This window comes from Halichoerus grypus, chromosome 6 (assembly GCF_964656455.1).
Source record: "Halichoerus grypus chromosome 6, mHalGry1.hap1.1, whole genome shotgun sequence".
In the NCBI taxonomy this organism is placed as follows: domain Eukaryota; kingdom Metazoa; phylum Chordata; class Mammalia; order Carnivora; family Phocidae; genus Halichoerus; species Halichoerus grypus.
The window spans coordinates 130,697,267-130,721,028 of record NC_135717.1 but is presented as its reverse complement, the minus strand read 5'-3'; the positions used below and the strand labels follow the sequence as shown (position 1 = coordinate 130,721,028).

At 34.7% G+C, this 23,762-nt stretch overlaps 1 protein-coding gene and 1 pseudogene across 1 annotated transcript in view; one reads left to right on the top strand and one right to left on the bottom strand.

Annotated features, from left to right (window-relative positions):
* CAND1 (cullin associated and neddylation dissociated 1) overlaps positions 1-23,762 on the bottom strand; it is a 41,119-nt gene that overhangs the window by 5,990 nt on the left and 11,367 nt on the right. Inside the window, exons 3-10 of the mRNA XM_036121199.2 lie at positions 13,871-14,025; positions 12,009-12,132; positions 10,189-10,445; positions 10,002-10,107; positions 8,706-8,851; positions 3,951-4,243; positions 2,353-2,494; positions 519-2,012 (exon numbers count right to left, since the gene is read on the bottom strand). Coding sequence (XP_035977092.1) covers positions 519-2,012; positions 2,353-2,494; positions 3,951-4,243; positions 8,706-8,851; positions 10,002-10,107; positions 10,189-10,445; positions 12,009-12,132; positions 13,871-14,025 — 2,717 coding nt within the window. The remainder of the gene's footprint in view (positions 1-518; positions 2,013-2,352; positions 2,495-3,950; positions 4,244-8,705; positions 8,852-10,001; positions 10,108-10,188; positions 10,446-12,008; positions 12,133-13,870; positions 14,026-23,762) is intronic.
* LOC118553962 (small nucleolar RNA U3) lies at positions 2,648-2,760 on the top strand (annotated as a pseudogene).

Here is a 23,762-nt window from a genome sequence, read left to right as displayed (position 1 = left end):
TCTAGTCCTCACAAAAGGGAAGTGTTTAAACCCATAAATAGTTTACAAGACCTTCAAGTGTTTTCTTAAAAAAGCAGTTTCTAAAGAAAGCAATGGCTATTATTACCCACTACTTGGTCTAAAGGAGTTGACACTGGTAAATGTGAAAACAAAAGTCTTCTAGGATCCTTCATTTGAACTAAGTTCACTAATATTAGTACTGTAATTAGTACTACCAAGTTCCTTAGTATGTATTAATTCAAGAGACATTTGTCTTTTCCACATTTTAAAATAAAAGAGTTAACATTAAAATATAATGAACAATAGGAACTACAACAGATTTAACCATGATCTTATTACTCTATCCTTTTTAAACAACAAAATGTCCTTTGAATATAGCTCCGTATTGCAACACAAGGCAACAGGTTCTACATGTAACACAATACAAAAAGGCTTTAACTTCTGCATTAGGCATCTTTCAAGGTTACCAACTGCTAATAAATTTTTTTTTTTTTAAATAAGAAAATCTAGGTACCCACCTGATATCAAATACCCCTTAAGCCGTGGAAGGAGAGTTTCTGGATCAATTAGAGTGAGTTTTCCTAGACATTCAGCAACAACATTTCTGGTTCCTTCTTCTGCACACTCACAGTGCTTTAGCAGTAAGGCCCAGATGTTTTCAACATATGGTTTAAGGCCCACTACTGATGCAGAGCTAATAATTTCCTTCAAGGAATGAAGCAGAAGATACTGCCTTTTGGGTTGACTGGTTATTTCTTGTAAGACAAATGGTAGATACTCAGGAAGGTTGCCCACACTAATGCTGCCTAAAGCATAGGAGGCGGCTGATTTAACTTCTTCACTAGGAGATGAGAAGGCTTCTAATATTACAGATTTTAGTTCCAGCTGCCCACTTAAGTCAATATGATGCCCAACTTCTCCGAGAGAAAGCAGAGCTAAGAGACGAATGGAATCTGTAGACCTTGAGTTCTTGACATCTTGAATAAACTGACCTACTACAGCTGGTCCTTCTTTAGGGCATGCTCGAGTAAGGGCAGCTACACATTTGGCAATAGAATAGTAAGACTGCTTGTGAGTAAGAGCGGTGCTCTGAGAATAAACTGGACCAGTCAGCATGCGCAACAAATCCATGTATCCTAGATTATTTGTTCCAGTGACAACCAGAGCTTGGAAAAAGTCTAGCATGGCGCTAAGAGCTCCCCCCTGTAATAAAGGTGATCTCACAAGTCCAATAAGTTCATTGAGAATGGATCCACTTATCTTTGAAAGGGAGGAGGGATACACTTTTGCCAGTGTGGTAAGGAAACTGATAGCCATCTGTGAAACATGCATATCACTTTCACTGATAAGAGGTGGGAGCTCATCTAGAACTGCATCAATCATGGCAGCTGTCAAGCTGTCACTATAGTTTTTAATTAGAATATCTAGGGCAGAAAGGGTACCCAGTTTCAAAGCTCTCTGGTTTTTCCTGAGAAATGAAGCAAGGATAGGAACCCCTTCTCCCAGGACAGGCCTCAAATCTATCTTCAAAGGCGACCCAGCAATCAGTGTCAACGCCTTCACTGTAGTTAAGCGGGTAATTTCATTCTTTAGTCTCTCCAAGAAAATCTGAAGTGTATTAGGCAAATCAGAACCCAAATTGTCTCCAAGGTTGCAAATAATTTGTCCCATACAAGAAATAGCCCTTTCCTTGACCTCCTGATCAATGTCAGCTGCTTTCAACCTCTTAATGGTACAGGTAAATAGATCTTTGATATAAGGAGTTGCATCAAACGAGGAAGGCTGATCTAAAGGACGAATTACTTTGACAAGCTGCTGGGTAACAAGAAGTGCTTCAGATGTAATCTTGTAAAATGGGTCTCCAACACAAGCCACCACTGGAGGGACCAAAGCCTGAACGTGAGGATGGAAGACTTGAGGAGAGTGGTTACAGAGGATTACATATAGACACGACAAAGCATCAATCTTCAAATTTGATGAGCTTGATTTATCATTCAGTGAGAAAATGATTCCTAAAAAGCCAACAAAAAAAGTCCAATAATTTTTATGTATTTCTAAGAAAGAAAAAATTAAAAACTAATCCCTAAAATTTTATTAAAGTTTCTACTTAATCATACTATATCTCTATAGTAGAAATTCCACAATCTATGATAAATATTAGAGCCAAAAATTTTAAGCTAAGATTTTAACCTTTTTACTTGAAAATTTCTAACTTTAGGTGTTCAAGATGGTTCTATGTGCAAATTAAGTTGTCACAAATTACCTTTTTGAAGGAAACAACTGTTTAAGCTTATCGAAGACTTAATAAAGTCTATAGTAAGTCCCCAAAGTGATTTACTATTTCTTTCATACCTGGCACAAGTACAGGAATGTGTTGCGTTAGGGCCCCAGGTAGTACATTTACCAGTTCAGTTAACATGTTAAAACAACACTGTCGGGTCTTCACACTTTTTTCTTTCATCTGTTTGTGCAGAGCTTTAACAATGTTGGGAACCTGTAATTATCACACACACATTAGCTGGTTCAGCTAGTGGTATTTCCTCAGTACACTTAACACAAATTATCAGGGATGGGAAGAGAGGGAAGAATTTAACAAGATTGTTAGACACAAATTTTGTCGCACTCTATTTGCTTTATACTGATAATAGAGACTATACTTTCAGGGATCATTTCTACAGTTTGTATCATTAGCTTTCTACAGAGCAAGAAAGTCTTCCTTGATTAATTTTAATTATGAAATGCACAAGACTAAATAGAAATCAAACCAAATAAATTTTCAAACAAAATTTTAGGAACATAATTTATAAATGGCTTTTTGAACAAAAATAGCACAGATCTGCATTAAAAGAAAAGGGACAAATTACGGAAAAGAAACCATTAAATGGGTCTTTGACTTTGGGTCTTCTCACAATGAAATAGACCTCACTTCAAAATGTAGCTACAAGCAGCAAGGTTATGATTCAAAGACATCTGCTTCTAAACTTTCTAACGTTTTGTTAGTTGGTAAAACCTAAACAAAGTATTTACTCATCTTACAGATATGAGGATACATACAGACACATGCCATATCGAACAGTGATCTGAAAGCTAGAGACAAAAGAAAACCACCTAGTTCATTACATCATCAGAATGTCCCATGTTTTTATCTGACTTCTATACACTTTTTCTCATTTCCTTCTACAATTAATCTTCAGTGTTCACCTTTAAGTTCACCATGATTTTTTTGTTAATTTGTACTACTTAAAAGCAAGACAGATATGTACATCCCCCCTGGGTTATGTGTTCAGTACCTCTCAACATCTGTTTTTGTAATTTATAAAAATGAACAAATATGTATGCCATTGGGCTGCTGTAGGGATTATATATAAGACAGAAAAATGCCTAGCATGCATTAAATATTCAGTAAGTAGGAGCTATATAGTTCTAATCTTTAGAATCTTCGAAAAGATGTCCTGCAGTGAAAAATATCTATGCCAGCTGTTATTAGTAAAATAATATGGACTAGGCACCAGACTGTTTACATAAATCACCTCATTTCTCATTACCGTGGGTAGACCATTCTAAGTAAATAAACTGTTATTACAAATGAGAAAAGTGAGGTTTAATAAAATGACTAACTTGTCCAGGATCACACAGCTAAATGAGGAGTGAAACGAGGTATGAACACAAGTAGTGTGACTCCATAGCTCTAAGATTTCTCTGTTAATATCAAAGATAATTTTACTGAACCTTAAAATTATTTTAATATTATCTAGTAAAATCAAGAATACCTCAAATCAGAATAAACTATTTACAAGTAACATAATATGAATATACATAAACTACTACATAAACATATCCCAGAAGTATGCTTTTCTGAAGATGTTCTGGGACTCAGATTTCCATATAAAAACACAATTTTAAAATTTCATATTTACAAGTATGACTTTCAACCATACTTTTAAACTGACCTGACTCTGAAGCATTGTTAAAGGTGTTTCTCCCTGCTCCATTGCATCAGGGTCACATAGCCAACTTTGTACAGGACGAGTTTGCTTCAAAAGAGAAAGGTATGCATGAAAAACATCTGCCTTTACATTCTCTTCACGCTCTTTAAATCTGGATATCAGTGCAGGAGAGACAGTCTTGTAGAATTCTGGAAGCATTTCATGCCTTGTGCTAACTACAGCATCCAAACACTTAGCAGCTGCACGTCTCACTTTCCAACTCATGTCATCGTCGTCACTGTATTCATCATCGCTCCCTAAAGAGAAGTTTTAATGTTAACAGGCTATTAATCGTAAGAAAAGTTTATCATTTAATACAGAAAGTGAACTGATACTCAAACCCAGTTTTATAACTTTTCACTAACACACAGCAATAGAGAAGTTTTATTTTTTCTTTTTTTAATAGAGAAGATTTAAAAGATTAAGTACTTAGAAAGACTCTATAAATTTACACAAAGATTAACCTCTAAAGAAAATAATCATAACTGTTTTTAACTTGTTAATCATCTTCTCACTTACTATGGGTAATGAACAACTTATCAATCTTTAATGATTAACACGTGAAACTTCTTTGCAACATAAATATTTGTAAAATCAGCCTTTTAAAACAGTATGAATAGAAGTTCAAAGGACTCATTTGACACTATAGGAAAATCAAACAATCAATCAAGGAGTTAAGATAAACCAGGAAATAAGATTGATGACTATAGATGAGTTGTTAAAAAAAAAAGCATGGTTACCAATCCCAGGACATGGGGAGAAACAAGAATCCTGACATCAGCTTTCTTTGTGGCTAATAAGGCTTTTTACTAAATTTGTTGATGGGCTATTAGGAAATAATATGTATATTTTCAACCTTTCAACATATTCTCTTAAGGTAGTTTAAAGAAACCATACTTCCTCAATTACAAGAAAATTCTGGTAACAACAAAGCACCATGTAAAAACAGAACACCATCTTCTCCAAATTCCTGTTACACCTTAAAACAATAGTCCAATGCTATTAACTCCATTTCACTTATGTATACTTCATTGACTTTCATGTGTGTGAAATCTCTGAAAATTATTTCCTTCTAACACTATAAGGCTGAATCAGTTGGGTAACGAAGTCAGGAGGATGGCACAAATACTAGCAGTTCTCAGGACAGTCTAAAATTATCTAACAATAATTTTGTTATTCTTAGATAAGATTATAGCCCTGAAATGCTGATTCCTCACTGGGGGAAAAAGATGTCGTCTCTTCATTGGCTTCTATTCCAATTAGCTTAGTGACAGCTAAATGTAGCTAGCTATGCCTTAGAAAATCCTAGGATTATATAATAAAATCTTCCAATCTCCAGAAGGTTTAATTTCATCATAGCACATTATAGGAAAACCCAACAAAATACTACTAAACCCAAGGCATTTGACTTATCATATGTGAATAAAAATTACAAGGTACTGTATCAAAATGGACTATTTAAAAGCAAATAAATAAATGAAGTTTTTCCCACGGCAACCCAACTATGGGAATTATTTTGCAGAAATATACTTTGTTGAAAAAGGGGTTATTAAAACATTTAATACCCTAATCACTGAAATTATGTTGCTTTTATGTTAAATAACACTATGGTAGAAAGGTAGTTATTAGGTATGATCCATGCAAACAGATAAAACAGCTGAAGGACTTGGTTATTCAACGTTAAGTACTTAGCACACTAAAAACCAACAATCAAAAACAGGAACATATACTGCTACTGCTTTTTTCAAAGGATACTCTCCTGTTACAATCCCTTCAATACAGCACATTTACTGAGTGTCTTCTGTGTGTCAAGCACTATCCTAGGCACTAGAATAAAGCAGTCAATAAAGAGGATGAAAAATCTCTGTCTTCATGAAACTTACATCCTAGTGGGTGGAAATTATTACAATATGTCAAAAGGGATTAGTTATAATAAAGAAAATAAAAACGTTGAGAAGGAAGACTATAAGTAAGGGGAAAGCCCTGAGATGTGAGACTGAATGAAGAGGGTGTATGAGAGGAAGTAATTAAGTATAACCCCAAAGTTTTTGGCCTGAGAATCTAAGACGAAGGTACCATTCTGAGATAGAAAAGGCTAAATAAACAGGTTAGGTAGGAGATGGGGGAAAGGGAAGGGTAGGGGAGAAGATACTTTAGACACCTAAGCAGTAAATCAATTAAGCAGATGAATATAGAAACTTGAAATTCACAGGAAAAATGTGGAATGCAGAAAAAAATTTGAGTTTTCAGCATATTGTGATATTAAACTCAGGAGACGAGATGAGATTAACAAGAATTAAAGAGTATCACAGAGAAGTCCAAGGCCTAGAATACTCCAAAGTTTAGTGTTCAGGATTTTGAAGAGCAACCAGCATAGAGACTGAGAGGGAGTAATCACAAAAATAGGACTAGTATCAGTAGAGTGTGGTATCCTGGAAATTAAATAAAGAAATGCTGCTGATTTGAGTAACAGGCAAACATCTGAGGTCACTGGTGATCCTGTCCTGAAAGATTGGATTCATGAGAGATAGAGAAAAAGGAACTGGAGAGCATTCTTTTTGAATTCTGTTGTAAGAGAAACTGGCAATAGCTGCCAGAGTGTAGTACCAGGTTAAGAGGGATTTTTTTGTAATTGTTTCTGTTTTCTTTTTAAAAGATAAATGAAATTATAGACTTTGGAGGAATGTAAATTCATTCAAAGAATCAAATTTAAAAGTATGAAAAATATCAGGAAATCCACCAACCCACATACCTTGTAACTTACCCATTTAATTATCTCCATTATGACCTTTTTTTTTTTAAGATTTTATTTATTTGACAGAAAGAGACACAGCGAGAGAGGGAACACAAGCAGGGTGAGTGGGAGAGGGAGAAGCAGGCCTCCCGCCGGGCAGTGAGCCCGACATGGGGCTCGATCCCAGAACTCTGGGATCATGACCCAAGCCGAAGACAGACGCTCAACGACTGAGCCACCCAGGCACCCCTCCACTATGTTTCCTTTAATACTAGCAGAAACAACTAAACATGAGCAACCTCTATGTCCTTGAAAGTGCTATTCCTTTCCAAAGTAAATACTACAAATCATAGCACGATCAATCTTAGGAGCCTCAGAAATGTTTAGATGAAGCAAAAATGAACTTTTGGAACTTCATCTAGATAAAAAGCTTCTGCACAGCAAAGGAAACAGTCAACAAAACAGAGGCAACCCACAGAATGGGAGAAGATATTTGCAAATGACACTACAGATAAAGGGCTGGTATCCAAGATCTATAAAGAACTTCTCAAACTCAACACCCGAAAAACAAATAATCAAGTCAAAAACTGGGCAGAAGACATGAACAGACACTTCTTCAAAGAAGACATACAAATGGCTAATAGACACATGAAAAAATGTTCATCATCATTAGCCATCAGGGAAATTCAAATCAAAACCACATTGAGATACCACCTTACACTAGTTAGAATGGCAAAAACTGACAAGGCAAGAAACAACAAATGTTGGAGAAGTTGTGGAGAAAGGGGAACCCTCTTACACTGTTGGTGGGAATGCAAGTTGGTACAGCCACTTTGGAAAACAGTGTGGAGGTGCCTCAAAAAAATTAAAAATAGAGCAACCCTATGACCCAGCAATTGCACTTTTGGGTATTTACCCCAAAGACACAGATGCAGTGAAAAGGGCCATATGCACTCCAATGTTCATAGCAACAATGTCCGCAATAGCCATACTGTGGAAAGAGCCGAGATGCCCTTCAACAGATGAATGGATAAAGAAGATGTGGTCCACACAGACAATGGAATATTACTCAGCCATCAGGAAAGGATGAACACCCAACTTTTACATCAACATGGATGGGACTGGAGGAGATTATGCTAAGTGAAATAAGTCAAGCAGAGAAAGTCAATTATCATACGGTTTCACTTATTTGTGGAACATAAGGAATAGCAAGGAGGACATTAGGACAAGGAAGGGAAAAATGAAGGTGGGGGAATCGGGAGGGAGAGATGAATCATGAGAGACTATGGACTCTGAGAAACAAACTGAGGGTGGAGGGGAGGGGGGTGGGCGGATGGGTTAGCCTGGTGATGGGTATTAAGGAGGGCATGTACCCATGGAGTGTACCCATGGAGTACTGGGTGTTATACAAAAACAATGAAGTGCGGATCACTACATCAAAAACTAATGATGTATTGTACGGTGACTAACATAATAAAATAAAATTAAAAAAAAATGTTTAGATGATTCATGAAAGTTAAATGGAGCCTCAAACAATATCTAGGATTTTTCATGAAAGTATGTATAAAACCAACCATACTGCTGAATATGTATATCTACCACACAGTTTTAAAATAACATTCATTTCCCTCCTTACAAAAACCCTTTGCAGAAAATCTGAATAAAGAACAAAATTCTCTTGGCTAGTAACTATAAATGTACTAGTAACATTTTTTTTTCTGTGTATTAAAAACAATAAAACTGGGACATAATTTTTGTTACCCACTTTTTCACTCAACTTATTAATAACTGCTTTAATATTTTTCTAGATTCTGAAAGTGTTGCATAGCAGTTCAACACATGAATGCCCCATAATTTATTTAATCAATTTTCTATTGTTGAATATTGAGGTCATTTCCCCTTTCACTAGGTAAGGATCATCTCCATCTATAACACTGGGCCTTTCATGAAAATTTAACAAACTCCTTCTGTTTAATTTGAAATACCTTGGTCATCATCGTCACCACCATCTGCATCCATGGCATTTTCATCTTCATCTTCATCATCATAATTATAATTTGGATCATAGGTAAGATATTTAAGACAAATATTTATAATGGTAGAAACATGAGGATATACTTCCTTAGGACATCTGAAGAAAAAAATAAAAGCTGCCTTGAATAACTGTACTTTTCTCGATTCACTGTCTGACACATTTTATTACCAGATTTTTTTCTTCCCTTTAACATAGCATAGGAAAACTGATCCCCAGCCTTTCAATACCAATGACTCTGCATATTTTAAAATATTTACTTTTCAAATTACACTTAATTTTAAGATGAACTTTTCCCATTTTAACCCCTCTGAAGTCAGGATGATTCTTACAATAACTGATTTATCATGGTTAATGTGGGATAGTATAGAGAGAAATCTGTGTATGCTCTAACTTCTCAACATAAGATTAGAAGACCAAGCCCAAGTGAATGTGCTCTTCAGCAACTAGGACTGTCTGTGAAAATGCCAATGCACATACTTCTACGCTTGGTCTTCTAGCTATATGCTGAGAGAGAGAACATAGAAATCCCCCCACAAGAAAGGAGTAATTTATGTTTCTCAATTAAAAGAACAGAAACGAATCGCACAACTTCTGATTTTAAGAATTTGGTATGACCATAAAGCTACTTCTTAAAACCATGAGTGGGGCAAGGGATTACTACAGATAATAACCAGTCAAGTCTCAAGACACTATGCTATACCAAACTGGCAATTTTAGCCAAAGGCAAAAAAAAATCTGCTCCTCAGCCAGTTATGGCCTTCTAGTACATAAATGAAGATTTTATTATTAGAACCAAGGTTTCCAAATTGAGACTCACTGCCCTAGCAAAATGGATGTGACAAACTTCAAAAAATGTTAGAAAGATATAAAATTCACTACATAGTTTTGGCCAGGTAATTGATTTACCCTGCTGCTCTTTAAGACAGTAACTACATTATTAAATTAAACCAAAAGACAACCATAAATACCTTTACAAATTCTTTCAAGTCCTAGCAATGAAAAGGAAACATTTCAAAATAAATCTAAGGACCGTATTTTGAAATATAAGATCACATCCACTTCAAATACTGCACTGATTTATCAGTTACTGTTTAATGAGAATTTAATCAAACACATCCAAAACCAAAATTCATCCTGGCTGTCAGTAAAATAACCCATTTCTCCTCACCCACCTACTCTAGATCTTAATTATTACTCTATTCTTAAGGGAAACTTTTATTTGAATATAGAGATCCTAAAAACTTACCTTCTCACAAATGACTCAAAGGCTTGAATGCAGTACTCTCTTAATTCATCGTCATCTACATTACAAAATTTTACCACCAAAGGAATTATCTTCTCAAGGTATTCACCTAAGAAAAGCATATTGGTTCTTAAAAACATTCATTTTTTTTTAATTAAAGAAAATTTTAAAGTATTTAAATATTTCTTACCTATTCTATGACCAGCTTGCCTACTAATTGCAGCAATACATTGTATGTAGGTTCTTGTTGTTGACATGGAATCATTTTTGGATAATTCTGACAACAGATGTTCAATAAGATCTACAAAAACTATATTTCCACAGCTCATAACCAGATGGCCAAGAGCAATAATGGTTCTTTTCCTCACTGCAAGTCTAGGGCTGGTCAACTGGGGGAGCAGACAGGTCAGAATTGAAGGATGGAAATTAACAAGAAGTCCTCCTTGCCTTAAAATAAGAAAGAAAACCATAAATAAATTCAAGATTTCTGAGCACTGAAATCTCTGGCCTCTGACCTCAATGTATTCAAACAGTAAAAATTTAGATGACATTAATCCAAATTCAGAATTAAAGTAAAACTAAATTCTTACTTTCTCCAGCAACCCAACTGAAAAGTTAAGTAAATGCAGTTTTGAAATCTGTATCCCAAAATTCACTTCTAGAATCTAGAACCATATCCCCATCTATAAGATATCCAACCAAGCTTGAGAATACATCAAAAAAACAATGGTCTTGTCACTTTTCCCTTCCAGATCTCTGAAGTGTTTTCCCTATTAATAGCTTTTTCTCTATGATAGCTTTCTGGGGGTTCTTAACACTCAAAATCTCAGAACCTCTCTATCCCCTCTCCCTATGGTCTTTCCTCAACATATCTACGTACTAAGTTGCACTGACCCTGTTGGTCCAATCCTCTCTTCCAAATCATTTCACATGTGCAGTTCAGGGAGTCAATAGCAGTTAAACATCTATGTGCCAGGACCCTGCAACTGATCCAGTAACACAGGACAAAAAGTCTAACTGAGTATTTACTACCTACGAAATTAAGTATAAATTCCTCACCCTCTTCAACATGACCACAACCCATGAAAATGATTTCCTACCACTTTTCTATTCATTTCATATATTCTGGAAAATGAGAACACAATGTTTCCCAACTCTAAGACTACTTATGCTGATATAGTCTAAGCCTGGGCACAGGCACCCGTGCCCTACCCATTCTTCAAAACTAAATTCAAATGTCATTCTTTCCATAACAAACTTTCTTGGAATCCTCCATTTTAAACCCCAAAACACACCAACAGTCTCAGTATTTAGTTCCATATTTGTTCTTATCTCCTACAGTAACATATAAGTTCTTGTGTGTGCCAGAATGACAGCTCTTATCTTTTACTCTATGTACCATATGAAGGCACTTGATTATTTTCAAGCTGCAGTGAATCAGGCACAAGTAATACACAAACAATGAAGACATATAATGATTTTGAGAATTAGGGATAAACTGAAACTGACAGGTCTTCTAAGGTATTTTCCCCCTTGGAGTTAATTAGATCTTCCTATCTTCCCAAGTTTGACTTCCAGAGGAAAGCAAACAAGGAACAAATGTATAAAGCCAAGCTCCCTCCTCCCCAAACATGCAGTATAATCATGGTTGCTGAAATTTACGCCATTATTTTAACTGGAAAATTTGCTACTCCTACCAGTATATCTCTTATTTAATAGAGAAATCACTGTAATCAAAATATATGAGTAAAACAAAACATAAAAACTGTGCTGAAATATTCAAATCACAAATTTTATTACTTTTCAAAACTACAAAAAATGCCTGCTATGCAATATTACGTGATAAATATAATTAGCTTATTTCTCCCCTTACCCCTACCCACATATTTATAAAACAGCCACAATTTAAACATGGACAATTTTAGACCAAATTATATTTATCAAAAGGTGTTTTTAATAAATGCACATAGTTTTTGTATTACAAATAATACAAATGATAGGCATGTTTACCTGCTCAACATATCAGCCATAATATCCAAGGCTTCTAGCTGAACAGAGACATCTTCCTGCTTCGCTATTGCACTGGTAAGACGTCCAGTAATCTTTTTACATACGTTAGCAGCTAATGCAGAGCCTACATGAATAATAATCCAAGAATAATTTTAAGGCAATTATACTGACTCTACCTTATATCCATGGTGGTTACCAGATACTCAACAACTCTAAACTTGATTATAATTGAGACTGACTTAAGAGATCCATGTCAGAAAAATATTTCAAAACAGGTTGCTTTCCAATAAAATAATTTATTAGATATAAACAAGAATAAGAGTAATAACTGCAGAAGGAGTATATGACACAGGCAAAACCATAATGATTCAACAGTCTGTTGAATGAACTATTTCTACATACTGACGTGACGGCCCACTACGGAGCCAGCGGCAGCTACAGTGTCTGCGCCTCTAGACTAGAAAACAGAAATGAATTTTCTTCTACTTGAATACTCTTTACTAGCAACCTAGACTTTTTAAAATTTCAGTGAATTAAAAACCAAATATATTCTGAGCTCTAACAACATGATCTCTTAAAAGAGAGAGGGAGCTGTAAACCTGTAAGAGCCTTCCTATTCCAATCCAAAGATTCCAAAACTTCATTATGATGAACTAGAAATGCTGTTCCAGAGAACTCATAAATCAAGGTTACTACTATTTTGAAGTATATCTGTCTTATTACTGGCAAATGGGGGATAAAAAAGGAACACGAAACTAATCTAAATGGTTAATAAAATTCTTGTTTGAACCAGAAATCGGCTAAAAACAAACGTGTTTCAATGAAAAGAAATGAGGAAAATATCAATATAATACAATTATAAGAAATATTTTATTGAAATAATAAGACCAAAGTAACATTGGTAAGAAACAGTTGAAAAAGCATCAGCTTTGGATTAAAAAATAATGGAGGACTTGAATCTTCACACAAATAGGTAATCACAATTTTGGGTGCATCAACCTAATCTCTCTGCATTTCAATTCCCTCATCAATAAACTATGAATATTAAGACCTCCCATATGGCTGACGTTTAGACTAACTGAAATAATACACACGTATCATCTAGCATGATAGCTAGCATAGCAAAAGATTAATACATCTTTATTAAGTAAATGAGTAAAAACTACATACTTAGACTACACTATTACAAGTCTACATCTTTCCATGAAATAGATAATAATTTCACTCTATCTGGAGATAAGACCATCAATAACTTTAGCCTGCTGATTTTAGCAGACAGCTTAGTAGTTAAGATCAATTCTAAAACTTGCATTACCTAAATCCCTGTGTCAGAGACCAAAATCTAATTGACCAATTCACTGTCGTTTTAAATTGTTTAAATTACCAAAGTAGCTATAGAGTCAGCCTTAATAAAGATACTAGTAAACTGAACTATTTCACAACTGTTTTAAAACAGTATTAAGTTTCATACATCATAAATTCTGATGCAAAGCAAAACTAATACTGAAAATAGAGAGCTAATCAGAAATAACTCAAAATGTTGGTTATCTTTTCCCTTAGTGCACAGGTTGGCATTAACTCTATTCTGTAGTCATGGTACATACAACAATAAAACATCTTGCTATTCCTACAAGATACTTAAATTCAATCAATATAATAATATTCTTTAAAACTGGAAACTGAATTTATTTTTAAGCAAAAATAAGACTCTGGACTTTTTTCCCTTTATTTGTTCTAACAGATGCTTACAAAGATCCTTTGATAGACACTGCTCTCCCTCCCTGGCCAGGAGGAAAAACAAATGGAGGAAAAATAGCTCCATGTAAAAGGGAACTAGGAAGAAAAAAAGTGCTCTTGCTTACCACTGGAAGCTGGAGGAAGTTCTCCAATTACTGTTTTAAGGCCAATACTTGAAATATCTCGAAGTTGTTCCTTATCAGAAAGCATGTTAGTGCAGAGGGTATCTACAATTGTCTCTACTTGGTATTCTTTCACTTTACTCACTAAGGGGCCAAGACTGTAATATAAAATAGAAAAAAAAATTTTAATTTACATTAAATACAAAAACAGAAAAACAGACAAAAGCATCATTTTTTTCTGCCTAGCAACTGACAACACAAAATAAATACACTATGCCTGTTTCATAGATAGTATATGAATATGGGTTTAAAACAAATTTGGATAAGCTCCTTGCAGTTGGTTTCCAGTGTTTCTCCACTGATTTCCACCATGGTATCATGAAACTTAAGATGCTCCCAATCCTTCATATATACAAAACATTTTTTAGTACTAAAAAGGCTAATTAGGGGTCTGCTCCTAACAAGGATCCTATGGTTTACCTGAAATAGCAATTCTACCCAATATATCACTTTGCCAACTCTGACCCTGCCTTCCTTCTATCATCTGTCACCAACACCACCTTGTGAACCGAAAGAACAGGACAGAAGACTGCACTAAGGGACAGATTTTTAGGTACTGGGCTTATGGGATATTGTTAGAAAAGAAGAGCATTTCAAATGGAAAGATCAGAGACCAGAATGAGTGGAATGTGTATTTTAAAAAATGAGGAATGGGAAACAAAAGCAAAAATGAACTACTGGGACTTCATCAAGATAAAAAGCTTTTGCACAACAAAGGAAACAGTCAACAAAACCGAAAGACAACCTATGGAATGGGAGAAGATATCTGCAAATGACTTACCAGATAAAGGGCTAGTAGCCAAGATCTATAAAGAGCTTATCATACTCAACACCCAAACAACCCAAATAATCCAGTCAAGAAATGGGCAGAAGACATGAACAGACATTTCTCCAAAGAAGACATACAAATGGCCAACAGACACATGAAAAAGTGCTCAACATCACTCGGCATCAGGGAAATACAAATCAAAACCACAATGAGATACCACCTCACACCAGTCAGAATGGCTAAAATTAACAAGTCAGGAAATGACAGATGTTGGCGAGGATGCAGAGAAAGGGGAACAGTCCTACACAGTTGGTGGGAATGCAAGCTGGTGCAGCCACTCTGGAAAAGAGTATGGAGGTTCTTCAAGAAGTTAAAAATAGAGCTACACTACGATCTAGCAATTGCACTCCTAGGTATTTACCCAAAGGATATAAACATTGTGATCCGAAGGGGCATCTGCACCCCAATGTTTATAGCAACAATGTCCACAACAGCCAAACTATGGAAAGAGCCCAGATGTCCATCAACAAATGAACGGATAAAGAATATTCCACACACAATGGAATATTACTCAGCCATGAAAAAGGATGAAATCTTACCATTAACATCGACGTGGATGGAACTGGAGGGTATTATGCTGGGTGAAATAAGTCAATCAGAGAAAGACAATTATCATATGGGTTTTACGCATATGTGGAATTTAAGAAACAAAAGAGAGGATCATAGGGGAAGGGAGGGAAAAATAAGACAAAATCAGAGAGGGAGACAAACCATAAGATTCTTAACTATAGAAACAAACAGGGTTGCTGGAGGGAAGCAGGTGGGGGGATGGGGTAACTGGGTGACGGGCATTAAGGAGGATCTGAGAGATAATGAGCACTGGGTGTTACATACAAATGATGAATTACTGAACTCTACATCTGAAACTAATGATACACTATATGTTAAGTAATTTAATTTAAATAAAATAAGATTTAAAAAAAACGAGGAATGAAAAGAACTGTTTGATACAAAAGGCACATAAAAGACAATAGGAAAGGTAGGCCCCTGGGACATTATGGAGAACCTTTAAAGGTAGGCCGGCAAATTTAAATGTGATGTGGTAAAACTGGGAGCCAATGAATTTGTCAAGCATAAGTGACATGAGAAAAATAGTTTAATTTGATAAATGTCATATCAGCATTTATCAAATACAGATGTTCAATAAATTGCTAACTGCTTGATTGGAGAAGCCATAGGCAGTGCAATTTGGGGAATTAAGAGAAGGAAAAAAAATAAACGGAAAGGTTGGAGAAATCCAAGAACAATCTAATCCAAAATGATGGCAGTGACAAAGAGACATGGCATATGTGTAAAGACCTAACATGAAACAATGAAAAAATGTGGAGTGAAAATAAAAGGGATTCCAAAAATGAATTTAAAGAGTTCTAGCTTCTGGTAATGGCAAAATAGCTTTGTTGGACCAAAAGACTGTAAACTCTCTAAATCTGTATTTTAGAAAAACAACAATCTGAATGCCAGATAATGATGTAACTAAAAACAGAAAGGTCTACCTAGAATTCCAAATCCACTGAAATTATTCCTTAAAAATGAAAATAAAGACAATTTATGATAAAAACTGAAACTGTATCACTACCAAACCTATACTGCAAGAATTGCCAAAGAAAGTTCTTTAGGCTAAAGAAAAATTAAACCAGATGATTACTCAGATTTACAAAGATCACCAGAAATGTAAATGTGTGTATACATAAAAGGCTATATTTATCTTAAATACCACATTGGAGTATCTTAATTACTACACTGGGGTACCAGGCTGAATCAACAGTAGAGCATGCAACTCTTGATCTCAGGGTTGTTGAATTGAAGACCCATGTTGGGTTTAGAAATTACTAATAAATAAGTAAATAACTAAAAAAAAAAAAAAATTAAAAGACTATATAGTTTTTCTTCAAACTATAAATAATACTGTATTATGGATACACATACATGCAAATATATAAAAAAACAGTAGCATAAAGATAGGAAGAAAGTAAACAGAAAAATGTTACAAGATTTATATACCTTATATCAAGTGGTACAATATTAACTTTTAATAGATTACCATAAATTTAAAATGCAATTTATAATCCCTAGCCTAGAGTGACAATTCAGAAAACACTAAGAGACATATCTAAAAAGTCAACAGAGTAAATCAAAATTAAATATAAAACAGATTCCCAACCTTTTGGTTTCAGGAACCCTTTTAAACGCTTTAAAAATCAATGAAGACCCCAAAAACTTGTCTTTATGTAGGTTGTGTCTGTCAATACTTACATATTAAAAATTAAAAGTAACAAAAATAAACCTATCACATGTTAACATAAACATTTTTAAAAAATTAACTATATTCTCAAAAAAGTGAGAGAAAAATAGCACTGATTTATATGTTTGCACTTAAAAAAAAAACTGTATTCTCATATCTGATTTTGCATTCGGTCTATTGTGATGATCACATTATGTGGCCTCTGGAAAATTACACTGTGCACTTACAAGAAAACTAGAGTCAAAGGGAAAATAATTATTCACATGATAAATTCTGACACTTTCAGAGGGTCACAGGATGTTCCAGGGTTCCCCCGAATCAAACTTCGAGAACTGTTGCTATAAAAGATTTGCTTAACCCAAAAGAAGGCAGGTGGGGAAAAAAAAACCCAGACCAACAACAACAACAACAAAAGCAAAAAGAAAGTAAGAAGAATGACACACCTAAATCCAACCATAACAAATATTTATAATAAACACCAAGGGACTATATAAGCACTCCTATTTAAGGGCAAAAATTATGAAACTGAATCAAAGCAAGAATTAACTATTTGCTGTCTAGAAGACATCATTTAAAAATAAAAACATTAAACTGAAAAATAAAAAAAGGTACACTATGCAAACACTAATCTTAGAAAAGTTGGGGTGACTTTTCCATAGTAACATAATAGAAAATATATTTGAAGATAAGGTATATTTAAAAAGAAACATCTCATACTCATAAAAAGGTCAAACATCAGGAGGACATATAAATGTGTATGCATTTAGTCATTAGGTTTTAAAATACATGGAGCAAAAACTGACATTGTATCAAAGAGAAAAACAGATAATTTGACAATCATAGTTGAAAATTTTAAACACTTGTCTCTTTGGGGTATTTAATACTAAAAACAAAAACAAAAAAATCACAAAGAATATAAAATCTAAACTTTATCAACTACCTTGACCTGACATTTCTACAACATTATGCCCATCTACCACAGAATATGCTTTCTTCCAAGTATACATTGGACATTCATTCACCAAGATGCACCATATGCTGAACTATAAAACAAATCCAAGTAGACAAAACAAACATCCTGAAATTTTAAATATGGTTCTCTGACCAAAATGGAATTAAATTAGCAATAAAAATAAACATCTAGGTAACCTCCAAATATTTGAAAATTGCTTCTAAATAGCCCATGGATCAAAGGAAAATCACAATAGAATTAAAAATATTTCAAACTAGGGGCACCTGGCAGGCTCGCTTAGTCGGTGGAGCATGCAACTCCTGATCTTCGGGTTGTGAGTTTGAGCCCCCACGTTGGGTGTAGAGATTACCTAAAAATAAAATCTTTAAAGAAGTATTTCAAACTGAATGATACTACCAGAATTTGTAGAATGTAGCTCAAGAAGTAATTAGAGAAAAATACATACCTTTAATTGTTTAAGAATTTGAAAGGAAGAAAGTGAGCATTATAATAAAAGAAGAAATCAATGAAATAAGGCAACAAACAATAGAGAAAATTAACAAACCTAAGTCAGTTCTTTGATAAGTAAAGTTGGTAAATCCCTAATTAGATGAATTGAGGGAAAAAAGAGAGAAAACACAAATTACCAAAATCAGGACTGAAAGAGGGAGCTATTCACTGATGACCCCTATTTGGGCAGAAAATCCCAAGGAATCAACAAAAACTACTGTGACTAATTAAGTACGTATGAGATACTATGGTTCACTGTTAAAAAACAGTATTGTTAAGATGTTGATTCTCTTCAAAAATCTCTATAGCTTCAACACAATCCCAATCAAAATTTGAGCAAGCTTTTTTTTTTTTTAATTGAAATTGACAAACTGATTCTAAAATTTACAATGGAAATACAAAAAAAAAAAAAACCCTAAAAAATCAAAATCCTCTTGGGAAAGGAAGAATGAAGCTAAGAACTTAAACTACCCTACATCAGACTTCCATAGATCTTCTATACCTTTGTTTTCAACAAAGGGCAATTTTTACCCTCCAATAGATAGCTGGCAATGTCTGGAGACATTTTTGGTTGTCACTCCTGGGAAAAGGAATGCTACTAGCAAATAGTAGCTAAAGGCCAAGATGCTGCTTAACATCCTACATACACAGAATACACAGGATAGCTCCTCACAACAAAGACCTGCCCAAAAAGTCAATAGTGGCAAGGTTGTCTAATATACTACATTACACTAATACAACAGTTTTGTACTGGCATAAAAATACACAAAAACACCAATGGAACACAAGAGAGTCGAGAAATAAACCCACACTTTCAGTCAACTGATCTTTGATATGAATGCAATTCAATAGGGAAAAGATGTTTTCAATAAATGGTCCTTCAACCACTAGATGTTCACTTGAAAAAACTGAACTCAATTCCTAATTCAGAAAAATTAATTCAAGACAGATCACAGGACTAAAAGTAAAAGCTGAAACTATAAGGCTTTTAGAAAAAAAACAGAAAATTGTTGCAACATAAGGTAAACAAGGGTTTCTTAGGACATGGAAAGCAATTACCATAAAAGTTGAAATTAACTTATAATCAAATGAAACTAAATTAAAAAAAAAAAACAAACTAAAGTTAAAAACTTAAACTCATCAACTTGGGAGAAAATATTTATAAAATATATGTATCAAAGGGCCTATATATATGAAGAACTCATACGATTTGATAATAAAAAAACCACCTCAATTTCAAAAATTGGGAAAAGTCCAGGAAAAAAAAAAAAGTCCAACAAACACACAAAATAGCACTGGACTATATTAGTCATCAGGGACATGTAAATTAAAACTACACCTATACACTTACTGGAATGGCTAAAATTAAAGGGTGACAAAACCAAGTGTTGGTGAGAATGTGGAGACAACTGGTACTTTCATGTAAAATGATACAAATACTTGGGGAAACAATTTGGCAGTTTCTTTTCTTTTTTTTTTTTTTTTTTAAGATTTTATTTATTTGACAGAGAGAGACACAGTGAGAGAGGGAACACAAGCAGGGGGAGTGGGAGAGGGAGAAGCAGGCTTCCCGCCGAGCAGGCAGCCCGATGCGGGGCTCGATCCCAGGATCCCAAGATCATGACCTGAGCTGAAGGCAGACACTTAACGACTGAGCCACCCAGGCGCCCCAATTTGGCAGTTTCTTAAAAATCTAATTGGAGAACAACAATTCCATTCTTAGGTATTTACCCATAAAAAAGACCCATATCCTAAAAAGAACTCACACAAGAATGTTCATTGTATCTCTATTCACAATAGCCAAACTCTACAAAGAAACCAAATGTATAAACAGACTGGTATTTATTACTGGCTACTAATCAGTAATAAAAAGTCAAGAAATACTAATACACCCAACATGGATGAATCTCACAGATATGAGTACGACAGCTAGACACAAAAGAGCACATACTGTATTAACTCTATTTATATGAAGCTCTGAACAGGCAAAACTAATTTAAAGTGAAAACAACCGTGACCTTCAGTAGGGATGTTGTATGTGAGGTAAGGATACAATTTTATCTTTTTCAAATGGTTATCCAGTCCTTAAAAAAAAGGGGGGGGTCCAACTTTCTATCATGTACTTTCTATTTTACTCCATTTGTCCATTAATGCCTCACTACTGCACTGCTTTGATTACAGAAACACAATAGTCTCTTTTCCTATCTAGTAGGGCTAAGCAACAACTCCAACTTCAGCAACTGTTAACACTTTTTCAGAGTTTTCTTGGCTATCTTGAGCAAACACCTGCCCCCTTTCCCTCCCACCAAAATATACTTTAAAATCAACTTGTCTAGCTTGTGAAATAATTTCTACAATTAAGTTAGCATTAAATTAGCTTGAAGAGAACCAACAACTTTGTTGAGTTATCCTATCCAAGGACACGGAATGTCTTTCCATTTGTTCCAAGTACATTTTTGTTAGGGGTCAAGAATATTTTAAAGTTTTCCTTAAGTTTTGAAAAAGATAAAATTGTAACCATACAATACCCTCACTCAAGGTCACCATTGTTACATTTCTTGTTACATTTAATTCTTAGGCATTTTGTCTTTCTGTTGCTGTAATAAATGGACATTTGATTCCATGAGATCTTCCAACTGGTTGTTTATATGAAAACTACAGATTTTTGTTCATTACTTTCACATCCTGTTACTTCACTGAATTCTTACTATCCACATTAAATTTTTTTCTTGATTGACTTGGATTATTCTCATGTACCTTTTCCAATGCTCATGCATATAATTTTATTCTTCCTTGTCCTACAGTGGCTAATACCTTCAAAAAGAATGTAGTGGAGACAGAAACCCATCTTTTCCTTGTTATCGACATTAGTGTAAAGGTATCTGGTAATTTACTGGCTTTTGGGGTGAGGTACGCGTATGTGTGTGTATTTCTAACGTTAAAAAAGGTCTTATCTTGGGGCGCCTGGGTGGCTCAGTCGTTAAGCGCCTGCCTTCAGCTCAGGTCATGATCCCAGGGTCCTGGGATCGAGCCCCACATCAGGCTCCCTGCTCAGCGGGAAGCCTGCTTCTCCCTCTCCCACTCCCCCTTGCTTGTGTTCCCTCTCTCACTGTGTCTCTGTCAAATAAGTAAATAAAATCTTAAAAAAAAATAAAAATAAAAATAAAAAAGGTCTTATCTCTCTCTCATTTAATAAAATGTTTCCCTTGAAACAGTTAGTGAATTCTCCCTAGTGAGATAAAGCATCCCTGACCTGTTCTTCACTCCAGGGACGTTTTAAGTACGATGATGGTCTCTGGAAGGTGTTTCACTCCTCTAATTACACTAAGTAGCCTAAATAAGTGTTGTGCTTTGGTGTTTTGTTTTGTTTTTTTTTTTTAATCAAGCATCAGGGCGCCTGGGTGGCTCAGCTGGTTGAGCGACTGCCTTCTGCTCAGGTCATGATCCCAAAGTTTTGGGATCAAGTCCCACATCAGGCTCTCACCTCAGCGGGGAGCCTGCTTCCTTCTCATTCTCTCTCTCGCTCTCTCTCAAATAAATTAAAAAAAAAAAATCTTCTTTAAATCAAGCATCAATGTTGAATCTTATCAGTGCCTAGACAACTGTTTTTTTTCCCTCTTATCTACTAACATAATGAAATATATTAACAAAGCACATAATATTGAACCGCCCTCATGTTCTTGGGATCAATCTCACTTGGTCATGGTATGTTACACTTACTGTATTGTTGGATTATATTTTGAACATTTAAATGGTCTGTAGTTTTCTTTTTCAGTGTTATCTTCAGTCACAATGTATTATCAGTAATTGGTTTAAATAAAAGACTGGGAAGTTTTCATACTTTACGTTCTGAAACAGTACTAGAACTCTCCGTACTGGAGTTATCTGTTCTTTGAGGTTTCAAAGACGTGTGTGAAAGATTTCTGAGCCTGAGTTTCTTTTGGGTGATGAGTTCTTTGACAATTTTCCCTATTTCCTGATAAGGCTAGTTAGTAATTTATCTATTGTGATTTTCCCTCCTCCAAGAATCAGTTCTTGGGTTTTATCTCCTACTGTATTACTTTTGTTTATATCTTAATTCCTTTATTTTTTTCTTGAGTATATGCCATTTCTGCCCCCAACCTGTTAAGTTTTAAGAATAAAAGGTCTTCAAAAGACCAAAAGCTCAGGTCCCTAATGAGTAAAGATTCCTATGCAAGTGAATAAGACCTATGTTCCTCTCAACTCTCAATTTCGGACAAAGACTACTTTTTATTACCACTTTTAAAAGCTGGTAAATGTTCATCATATATTTTGAACAATGTTTAATTTTATTAAGCACAGGCCAAAAAAAATAAATAAAAGATGAAAAATAAAGTAAATTATACTCATTGCATTATTCTGCAACTTATCTTTTTAAGACCCATTTTATTTTAAACTTGCAAATGTCCCAAGTTAAAGAAATTGTACTGCATTGTCTAAAAACTCTATGCTGACCAATGATTTCTCACATTTTTGCCTGTTTTTACAGCAGGTATGTAAAAGCTAAGCCTAAAACACAATACTGGGCGCCAGGGTGGCTCAGTCGGTTAAGCATCTGCCTTTGGTTCAGGTCATGATCAGCGTGGAGTCTGCTTCTCCTTCTCCCTCTGCCCTTCTCCCCCACCCCCCTCTTGTGCGCTCTCACTCTCTCTCTTAAATAAATAAAATCTTTAAAAAAAATTTTTTTAATGCAATAAAGGAATCATAATGAGACAACGCTTTTTTAAATTGATGCCTAATTATTACAGGACATACAAAATGACATAAAATTCCATAGCTTCTTACGTGAAACTAAAGGTTACGCTAACTATGTAAATTGTTAAGTTTTCTAGTATTTGATACATATAAATGAAACAATTTGTTAATAGAATTTACTGAGAACTCAAATTCTGCACCCTATTACTAAAAATAGTTAAACTGTCAATAACATGTCTAATAAGATGCTCCTACTACACTGTACACAAAGACAATTGGAATTCCCACAATTTTTAGGAAAAATTCTTCGTAGCTGCTGTATCCATCAGTCTTAATTTGTGTTAACTATGGTTTTAAATGCTGCTGTTCTTTATAAAGTCTTATTATTTTTTACTTCCCTTGATCATTAGTTCTTAGATTTTCATAGAGATGAATAGAGGCAAGTAGGCCTTTTAACCTGGCTAAATAAATCAGGTCAAACAAGTGAGAGAATCACTCTTTCTGGAGTTTCCATTACGTATTTCATACAAATCAAAATACCATAAAAGGCTTTAAGAAGTATATGGAGCGCCTGGATGGCTCATAT